Source organism: Sinocyclocheilus grahami, unplaced genomic scaffold, assembly GCF_001515645.1.
Source record: "Sinocyclocheilus grahami isolate Dianchi unplaced genomic scaffold, SAMN03320097.WGS_v1.1 scaffold348.1, whole genome shotgun sequence".
Taxonomy (NCBI): Eukaryota; Metazoa; Chordata; class Actinopteri; order Cypriniformes; family Cyprinidae; genus Sinocyclocheilus; species Sinocyclocheilus grahami.
The window spans coordinates 948,912-959,464 of NW_015505527.1; the positions used below are offsets into that span (position 1 = coordinate 948,912).

The 10,553-nt window shown below is 36.8% G+C and overlaps 2 protein-coding genes across 5 annotated transcripts in view; one reads left to right on the forward strand and one right to left on the reverse strand.

The window, feature by feature from the left end:
* LOC107548492 (uncharacterized) overlaps positions 1-4,295 on the forward strand; it is a 6,661-nt gene extending 2,366 nt beyond the window's left edge. Inside the window, exons 7-10 of the mRNA XM_016229201.1 lie at positions 1,529-1,582; positions 1,946-1,979; positions 3,395-3,505; positions 3,716-4,295. Of these exons, the coding sequence (XP_016084687.1) occupies positions 1,529-1,582; positions 1,946-1,979; positions 3,395-3,505; positions 3,716-3,817 (301 nt within the window). The 3' untranslated portion in view covers positions 3,818-4,295. The remainder of the gene's footprint in view (positions 1-1,528; positions 1,583-1,945; positions 1,980-3,394; positions 3,506-3,715) is intronic.
* On the reverse strand, positions 2,005-9,639 carry igbp1 (immunoglobulin (CD79A) binding protein 1). Of its 4 annotated transcripts, none has more exons than XM_016229200.1 (6): positions 9,323-9,639; positions 8,282-8,596; positions 7,543-7,738; positions 2,590-2,666; positions 2,392-2,501; positions 2,005-2,240 (listed from the first exon to the last, which is right to left on the reverse strand). In XM_016229200.1, the coding sequence occupies exons 1-6, from the start codon at positions 9,535-9,537 to the stop codon at positions 2,095-2,097; spliced, it is 1,059 nt and encodes a 352-aa protein (XP_016084686.1). In that variant the 5' UTR covers positions 9,538-9,639; the 3' UTR covers positions 2,005-2,094. The 4 variants fall into 4 exon arrangements, with proteins under 4 accessions (XP_016084686.1, XP_016084684.1, XP_016084685.1 ...); XM_016229198.1 differs by having other exon boundaries at positions 2,005-2,243; positions 9,323-9,638; XM_016229199.1 differs by lacking the exons at positions 2,005-2,240; positions 2,392-2,501; positions 2,590-2,666 and adding exons at positions 4,437-5,233; positions 5,385-5,494; positions 5,583-5,659 and having other exon boundaries at positions 9,323-9,636.
* Positions 9,640-10,553: the final 914 nt, after the last annotated feature.

Genomic DNA, 10,553 nt, shown 5'->3' on the forward strand with positions numbered 1-10,553 from the left:
ATACACGAGTTTCACAATTTGAGTTGAATTACTGAAATAAATGAACTTTTCCATGACATTCTAATTTATTGAGATGCACCTGTATGTATTTTAATATAGTCTATCCAGTGGTATGCGCCCATCTGTTGACAGCATGCCTGATGGACGACCTTGTGAGCTAAACAGGTATGTGTACAGTCATGGCCGAAAGTTTTGGCAGTGACATAAATTTTGTGTTTTGCAAAGTTTGCTGCTTAAGCTGTTGTGGTGTTCATTCACATTATTTCTAGATTATTGTGTAGTGATCAGATGCATTTGAAATAATTGCTAAAAGCTTCATTGACAAAAAATGAACTTTTCACAAAAAAACAAATTTCCCTGTTTTTCGATCGTGACACAAAATGACCAGCTAACATTAATTGACTAATCATATCAGCAGCACATGTGAAAGTGTGAATGAGTACTAGTCAGGTTAATATACTAATTAGATTGTAAGAGCAGACTGATTGCTATAAAAGGAGGGAAGAAGCGCTTCCAATCATTGTGTTCTTGTTAGCAATGGTTACCTCCAAAGAAACACATGCAGCCATCATTGCTTTGCATCAAAATTGCTACAAAGAATATTGCACCTGAAAGAATCATGTACCGGATCATCAAGAACTTCAAGGAGAGAGGTTTGACTGCAGTGAAGAAGTCTTCAGGACGTCCCAGAGTGTCCAGCAAGCACCAGGGCCATCTCCTCCTGAGGTGTCAGCTACAGAATCGTGTCACCAGCAGTGCAGAGCTTGCTCAGGAATGGCAGCAGGTTGGTGTGAGAGCATCTGCACGCACAGTGAGGCCAAGGCTTTTGGACAACGGCCTGGCATCAAGAAGGTCAGCAAAGAAGCCACTTCTGAAATTCTGCAGGAAGTACAAAGATTGGACAGCAGAAGACTGGTGCAAAGTTATTTTCTTTGATGATTAGCATTGTTTTTCAGTATACCATAGAAACATGTAGAAACAAGAAAAAGAATCTACAAATACTGAAGCAGCAAACTTTGCTTAACACATTTATGTCTTTTGGCCATGACTGTACAGTATGACATTGGTAGATAAATTAAACCATGTTTTTAAGTGTGAACTAAATTCTTTATTGCTCTCCATTGACAAAACACTAACTATCAGATAATCTGGCATATTTAGCGTACGATTAATTAGCATGTAAAACTGCTCATGAGGCTGAGTTAAGAGTCGGTTTGAACGGAACTGAATCAACTGACTCAAGTTGAATAGCAATGCTGCCGTCTGTAGAACTGCTTTATTTTTTCATAATTGATTAATTTTGTTATTGTTATGAGACTATTGTCCTATTAGAGAATTTGGCTTGTTTCTGTAATTGAGTTTCCATTAATGATTCTGCTGATTTCCAGTTTAATACTGTGGAGCTGCTTTGAAGCAATCTGTATTGTATAAAGTGCTTTAGAAATAAAGGTGATTTGACTGAATTAAAATGCTTGTTGGATCATGAAGAATCTGTCTCTCTTAAATATCACTTTGATTTTCTCCACAGCATGTACACCGGGATGCGTGACCCTCCCATGGGAGGTCCTGTGCAGCCCTACAGGTAATTGATAATTCTACATAAAATGATTAAGAGCTCATATGATTTCATAGCAGATTCTCTGGCAAAATATATTGTCTGTATGTATATTTATATCATAAAGTGAAAATCTTAGTCTCCATGTTTTGTATTCCACATCCTGGAGTTTAATTAAGTGGTTTTTGTGTTGTGCATTTGCGTGATTGTAGCAATGGTGCAGTTCGGGGTCAGATTGTTAGCCAGCAGATTCTCTGGCAAAATATATTGTCTGTATGTATATTTATATCATAAAGTGAGACTAAGTTATATCTTAGTCTCCATGTTTTGTATTCCACATCCTGGAGTTTAATTAAGTGGTTTTTGTGTTGTGCATTTGCGTGATTGTAGCAATGGTGCAGTTCGGGGTCAGATTGTTAGCAACCCTTACGCTAGAGATTCATCCAGCCGGTTGTGTCCATGTCACATATTGGCAGCATTGGGAGTTTTATTGGAGGGAACTGAAGGGATGCACGTGTATGTGAGTGTGTGAAATCAGATCAGCCCATGTTTTTGCGGTTGCCGTATCCTCTCCGGTGTGTGTCCTTCCAGTCGTCCCAGTCACGTGCCTTCTGCAGTGCCTCTTCATCATCGTTCTCTTCTTTCCTCTCTCTTTCTGCTCTCTCATCTTCCTCTACATCCCCATCTGCTGAGGTGGAAAGACAGAGCCACTTGATGATCTGAGCTAAAACTGAGCTAAGTGAAAGTAAGACTGCGGGACAAAATCATTTAATCATCCATTAATACATTCTAAATATAATCTGTTCTGCAAAAGCACTCAATATGTATGTAAGCACCTGCACTGCGTGGTATGCCCTGGTCAGGTAAATATCCTTGCCGCCGGTGCTGCTCATACCAATCATCCACTGTCATGGTGGGAAGACTGGGATACCCTGCACCAAACACTCTGCAAAACATTCAAGAAGAAAAAAATAAGAAAATCACACAAACTAATACTGCAGCACTGAACTTCACACACTCAAATGCATACGTACTTTGCCTGCACAGCATCCTTAGTCAGGATAAAAGGCTTCATGGGTAGTCTTTTAGGTGGAGATGGCTGGGGGGTACTCTACAGAAACAAACAATCATTAATAAGGCTATCAATCAATTTAAATATTTAAATTATGATCAGTGTTGGGAAGGTTATTTTGGAAATGTAACGGTACAGATTACAAGTTCTTCTATTTAAAATGAAATAAGTAGTGAGACTATTTCTATTACTTTAACAAAATTTCGGTAACAGTTTATTTTAGGGTATCCTTGTTACATGTACTTACTATTATAATAACAATAAATGATGCATAATTACATGCAAGTAACATTAAACCAAACCCTAATCCTAACCCTAACCATATAGTAAGTACATGTAGTTAATTACTCAGTACTTAAATGTATAATTACACTGTTGCAAAGACAAAATTTCTAATGTTTTTAACTGATAATCACATTCAAACATTTAAACCAGGCAGGGTTAAGCTTACAGTAGTACACAACACTGAGTACTGTCAGACTTTTAAAAGCCTTCATCACTTGAATTAAAATGATAATTTAATTTTAAAGCACAGCCACAAAATCAGACTTTAGCACCTCTTTGTACATTGAGATCATTCTGAAGTTAAATACAAATTTAAAATCATAAGAAATAATTGAATAGCTACGACAGTGTTTTTTTAAATCAAATATTTGCATAGCTATGATAGGAAACACTGGCATCTAACAATGCCTATAAGTGGTTTTTGTGTTGTGCATTTGCGTGATTGTAGCAATGGTGCAGTTCGGGGTCAGATTGTTAGCAACCCTTACGCTAGAGATTCATCCAGCCGAAACCCCTATGAAGAGCACAGTCCTTCAGCAGACCACCACAGTGATTACAGACCACATGTCCCTTCACACACATATGATGACCTGGTATGGTTCGAGATTAAACATTTCAGTTTCAGAAACTGATTAGTAAACGTTTAGGAGTTTATTTGTTTTCCTCCATGGGGATGTTATGGTATAATATACAGCACATGAGCAATTCTGAAGCAGTGCTCTAATAAAATATTAGCTTACTGTGGATGAGCAAAGGTCTTCTCCTTAAATAAATCATCCTTCTGCTCTTTATCGTTCCAACAGAAACACAACCAGCCCTATTCTCCTGCACTACTCTACGGTTCCTCTGAGCATGGAAACCTCCGCAATGGATTTCCACGACCCCAATTAAGTCTACGATACTAGATTTAAAAAAAAAATGGTTTCTGTTAAAACAGAAAATATATTTTTAGAATTTTGAACAATGGAAGAAACAAAAGTTATACAATAAAGACTTGGCCAGGATGTTGAATGGGAATTACACAAGGAATTTATGGAAAACAACTTTATTATTTCCTGCTTTAAATCTGATCTCTATTATCAGCTGTAAATATGTTTATACTGGGTGATTTATACTGAAAAATTTAAATAGTAAATTTAATTATTGCCTACATTAAATACAAATGCAATTCTGCAACCTGTTTGCTTCCTCGCTTGAAATTCCAAAATTTATTTGGAGTTTAAAAAGGCATTCTCAACTCAATTATGAATGGCATATAAAAAATATCAGATTTTTGGTTGTCATTTTGGATCATCAGCTTTTGCACTTGTAAAGTCGATTGCTGTCATTAAAACAAGGACATATCGAATAATCCTAAATTCATGTTCCTTTTTTCAATTTAATGTCTGTCAAATTCTTATGCTGATAATAAATTTGAAATGTTTTTTAATAAATCACAAAGCAAGCATTATTACTAGAGACCTCAGATTGATATCTGATTTCTCTTTATGTTTACTGGAGAACTGAAAGTTGACCTCACAATGAGTTTTCCAAAAGAAAAGCAAAGCTGACAGATAATAAATACATTTCAGATTAAAAAGGCAGTCTAGACAAGTTTGTTTCAACATCCCAGTTTCTTCAGCAATTCTGAACCACATTGTCAGATCCATGCAAGTGCTGATATTAGTTCTAAATGCTCTTTCAGAACCGTCTTCACTGAAGTATCTCTTCTGAAACCGACAATGAGACCTAGCAAAATATCGGCTAATACTTAACGAACATGCAGTCTTAATCAAATCAAACAGCACATTAGGTGTAATTATGTGGGTGACAATGTCCTTCTGAGTCAACTGACTAAAAGCTGACAGTACAGGGAACACTTCTGTAGAAATGCTGCACTCAAAACAACATCCATGAAAAGGCAAACTTTTAATCATGTAGGAAAGGGTGACGCCCAAACAGCTGTCTCTACAGATGCTCAGGGGTTTAAGGTCTCATTTAAGCTCACCAAGATTTACATAGAGACATATAAAAGAATGTCAAATACGCAAACTCGGTTTTGAAAAAAAAGGAACCACCTTAACTAACCACTACAGTGCCACTCTCTGTTGTGTCCATGTCACATATTGGCAGCATTGGGAGTTTTATTGGAGGGAACTGAAGGGATGCACGTGTATGTGAGTGTGTGAAATCAGATCAGCCCATGTTTTTGCGGTTGCCGTATCCTCTCCGGTGTGTGTCCTTCCAGTCGTCCCAGTCACGTGCCTTCTGCAGTGCCTCTTCATCATCGTTCTCTTCTTTCCTCTCTCTTTCTGCTCTCTCATCTTCCTCTACATCCCCATCTGCTGAGGTGGAAAGACAGAGCCACTTGATGATCTGAGCTAAAACTGAGCTAAGTGAAAGTAAGACTGCGGGACAAAATCATTTAATCATCCATTAATACATTCTAAATATAATCTGTTCTGCAAAAGCACTCAATATGTATGTAAGCACCTGCACTGCGTGGTATGCCCTGGTCAGGTAAATATCCTTGCCGCCGGTGCTGCTCATACCAATCATCCACTGTCATGGTGGGAAGACTGGGATACCCTGCACCAAACACTCTGCAAAACATTCAAGAAGAAAAAAATAAGAAAATCACACAAACTAATACTGCAGCACTGAACTTCACACACTCAAATGCATACGTACTTTGCCTGCACAGCATCCTTAGTCAGGATAAAAGGCTTCATGGGTGGTCTTTTAGGTGGAGATGGCTGGGGGGTACTCTACAGAAACAAACAATCATTAATAAGGCTATCAATCAATTTAAATATTTAAATTATGATCAGTGTTGGGAAGGTTATTTTGGAAATGTAACGGTACAGATTACAAGTTCTTCTATTTAAAATGAAATAAGTAGTGAGACTATTTCTATTACTTTAACAAAATTTCGGTAACAGTTTATTTTAGGGTATCCTTGTTACATGTACTTACTATTATAATAACAATAAATGATGCATAATTACATGCAAGTAACATTAAACCAAACCCTAATCCTAACCCTAACCATATAGTAAGTACATGTAGTTAATTACTCAGTACTTAAATGTATAATTACACTGTTGCAAAGACAAAATTTCTAATGTTTTTAACTGATAATCACATTCAAACATTTAAACCAGGCAGGGTTAAGCTTACAGTAGTACACAACACTGAGTACTGTCAGACTTTTAAAAGCCTTCATCACTTGAATTAAAATGATAATTTAATTTTAAAGCACAGCCACAAAATCAGACTTTAGCACCTCTTTGTACATTGAGATCATTCTGAAGTTAAATACAAATTTAAAATCATAAGAAATAATTGAATAGCTACGACAGTGTTTTTTTAAATCAAATATTTGCATAGCTATGATAGGAAACACTGGCATCTAACAATGCCTTGGAAAGAACATTTAATCTAAAAAATAAAAGAAACATATATAAACCCAAATAGGAAATAAAACAGTTATCGAATAAGCACGTGTCCTAAACTCCTGAAACATTGGTGTCTTGTATTCTAGAGCAGTCAATTCAATTTATAAGCGAAATCAATTAAATCTGTGTGTGTGTGTGTGTTAACATTTTCATAATTAACTAATTTAATTACACAATTTTTCTCAGTAACTTGATTACAATTATGGTTATGCATAATTACATGCAAGTAACTCTAAACCAAACCCTAATCCTAACTATATAGTAAGTACATGTAGTTAATTAATATTACTCAGTACTTAAATGTATAATTACACTGTTGCAAAGACAAAATTTCTAATGTTTTTAACTGATAATCACATTCAAACATTTAAACCAGGCAGGGTTAAGCTTACAGTAGTACACAACACTGAGTACTGTCAGACTTTTAAAAGCCTTCATCACTTGAATTAAGATGATAATTTAATTTTAAAGCACAGCCACAAAATCAGACTTTAGCACCTCTTTGTACATTGAGATCATTCTGAAGTTAAATACAAATTTAAAATCATAAGAAATAATTGAATAGCTACGACAGTGTTTTTTAAATCAAATATTTGCATAGCTATGATAGGAAACACTGGCATCTAACAATGCCTTGGAAAGAACATTTAATCTAAAAAATAAAAGAAACATATATAAACCCAAATAGGAAATAAAACAGTTATCGAATAAGCACGTGTCCTAAACTCCTGAAACATTGGTGTCTTGTATTCTAGAGCAGTCAATTCAATTTATAAGCGAAATCAATTAAATCTGTGTGTGTGTGTGTGTTAACATTTTCATAATTAACTAATTTAATTACACAATTTTTCTCAGTAACTTGATTACAATTATGGTTATGCATAATTACATGCAAGTAACTCTAAACCAAACCCTAATCCTAACTATATAGTAAGTACATGTAGTTAATTAATATTACTCAGTACTTAAATGTATAATTACACTATAACAAGGACACCTTAAAATAAAGTGTAACCACATTAATTTTGTAATTAAATTACGTAATTCCATTACATGTAACTAGTTACTCCTCAACACTGATTAAGATATATTTTCTGCAGTAAATCAGAGGTAGGTTGAGCGGTAGATATGCAACCACATCATTCACACAAAAAAACACACAGATCACACAGATTCATGTGGCAATCAAACACCTGCTTGAAAAGCTCCATCCGTTTCAGAATCTCCATCTCCTGGTTGATAGAGTCGATCTCCTCAATTGCTAGTGTGACCCACCTGCGTACATGCAGCAGGTAAAAATCTCTCACCACCTCTTCATCGGCTGAGCCAGATTCAACCAGGCCCCTGATCTCACTCAGCTTGGCTTCTGTCTCCTTACGCTGCTTAAACCTGGAAACAACTTACAGAGTAAATATGCCACACATGAACGTTACACAAACATTAGCACAACTGATGGAAAAGACACCAACCTTGTACAAATATTAACATATACACTTTAATTCAAATGTGATTTTAAAATAATGTTTTTATTCAGCAAGGACAGTTTAAACTGATCAAAAATAACATTTATAATGTGACAAAACAGTTCAAATAAACACTGTTCTTTTGAACTTTCTATTCATCAGAGAACCCTGAACAAAAAAAATGTATCCGTTTCCACCAAAATATAAACAGCACAACATTATTAATACTAAGAAATGTTTCTGGAGCACCAAATCAGCATATATTACAATAAAAAATATTCTATATGAAACTATATTATTAAAACAGAAAACAGTTTCACAATCATCAGTTTTTACTGTATTTTTTTGATCAAATAAATGCAGCATTGGTGAGCATAAGACACTTAATTTAAAAACATCTTTAAATATCTTACCCCAGTGTATATATATAAAATAATTGCATGTAAACAAATATTCAGTGCCAACCCACCTCTCTATTTTGGCTTGTCTTTGTGTTGCCATTGCGATGAGGCCTGGCTGTGCCACTGGCATCGGGACTGATGGATTGGTCTGCTCCTCAGTAGGAGAGTCTGCTGTGTTCTCGCTGGCTCTGGGCAGCTGAAAACTACACACATCATAGTCCTTGCACCTCTGGAGGAAGTCCATGAAGTAGACGCGGGCCGCCTGCACGTGCTCCAGACGCTTGCTGGGGTTCACCTGTTTCATGGAGAGCGCTCCCAGAAGAGCCGGCAACAACAGGCACTTCAGGTCAGCTGTGGAGATTTCCTCCAATGCCTCATTACGACTACAGAAAAAACAAAGAAATTAATAAATACTCCTGTGAGTTTTATTTAGCGGTAGTTTTGAAATGATCATGTGACTATTGTTATTTTATTTTTTTTGCAAAACGTGTTTCTCATGTTCAAATATATTGTTGAACGGTATGTATAATTTTAATGTTAGTTTAATTATCAATTCATTATTTTAATAGCACAAGGCAAAAATACACACAAAAGACATTATAGATTCTGGAAGAAAAATTATGTAGTCCTGTAATATTCATGAGTGCAATACACTATCTGTGTAGCCAAATAAGGAAATTAGTGAAGATATGACAACAACAATTTAGTGTAAAGCAGTGTACACAGCTGAGTCATACTCTATATAACTGTAAGAACGGAGTAACAATACATACACTTTTGTAGAAAGTGTTTACATTTACTGGTTTAATTGGCAACTAATGACTAGACAAAATATAAAGTTCTCGTTATCAGCGCGTCGCTCGCTGTCCTTTGTCAGCTACAATGATAATAATCAGAGCGGTTTAATATGTCGCCTGGGGTACACTCGGCGTTTTTGTTTGTTTGTTTGTTTGTGTGTGTGTGTTTGTGTTTGTGTTTGTTTGTGTGTGTGTGTGTGTGTGTGTGTGTGTGGGGTACACTTTGTTTGTTTGTTTGTTTGTGTGTGTGTGTTTGTGTGTGTGTTTGTTTGTGTGTGTGTGTGTGTGTGTGTGTGTGTGTGTTCCTCTAACCTGAACAGGTCCAGCTGATTGACCATCCGTGTCGCCTCCTCCAGCTGCATGATAGCGCGCTTCACTTTCCCCTGCACCGCATTGGAGCCGCTCGGCTCGTTTGTAGTGTCCACCTCTTCAAACAGCTTCCAGCCCCGGTCCAGTAAATCCGACAGTTTCGGAGCCTCTGAACCACTGGGGTTTTGTATACTGTTAGCGTCTTCAGCGGCCGCCATTTCTCAAAGCGTATTTGTCCAGCTCGGCTTCCGTTTGTTCCAGTTCTTTGTTTCCGGTCGGTTCTCTGTGTTGCAGTTCTGGCGTCTCACTGTAGATGTCAACAGAGTCAGTATGACGCTAATGTCGCACGAGAGACCTCTTCAAATAACAAATAGCTATTTATATAAAGTTAAAGCTGCAGACCGTAACTATTTTTGGTTATAAATTACCCGAAATAAATATTTGAGCAAGTACATACCCAGCCAGTGTTCAAACCTATCGCCTTACTTTAGCCTGTTTCACAACGGTTAGTTTATAATAATGTTTTCTCGTTTGAGTGGTACTGGTAGGTTTTCGCGGGAAATTCGAGCATGCTGCTGCGTCATTACGTCACGTCTGTAAACATAAAGAAGTTGTTCCGGTGAATTAATTTCCCTGTTTTCCTCTCACAGCGCCTGCGCAACTTCGCAGTGTTGCCAAATCCGCGGTAGGTTTTAGTAGCAATTGGGCGGTTTTTTTAATATCCTGGCAACCCTGAAACTTCAGTACTGAAATCATGACGTCACGATTTTCGTACTGCAGCTGCGCATGCGCTGTGAGGGGGAAACAGGACAGGGACTGAATTCACTGGAACACCGGCTACTAGGCTATCGCATGTGAGGATCCTGCAGGTGGCGGATCGTTTGTAGCCTTTTCTCACAGCAGCCAGAATAATTAAATGTATCATTTTGATGGCGGATTGTAATCCATAAAGGATTATGTGTTTATGAAACACATGTGAATGAAATTAATTATATTCCAGTTATAAATGTGCTTCTGATTACAGATAACAGTTAGCCTGGGATTACAAAAGATTTGTATTTTAAAGACAACCAGTTCGAAGGGAGCATCATTTGCTTTTTGGATTAAAATAATTTATGAAATTCGAGTGGTATGACAATTAGAGATTAGACTGTACAGACTGTAAATCTACTCACTTATACACACTATATTCACATAGTCACGTAATGCTGATGTTGTTAACATTAAGGCCCAA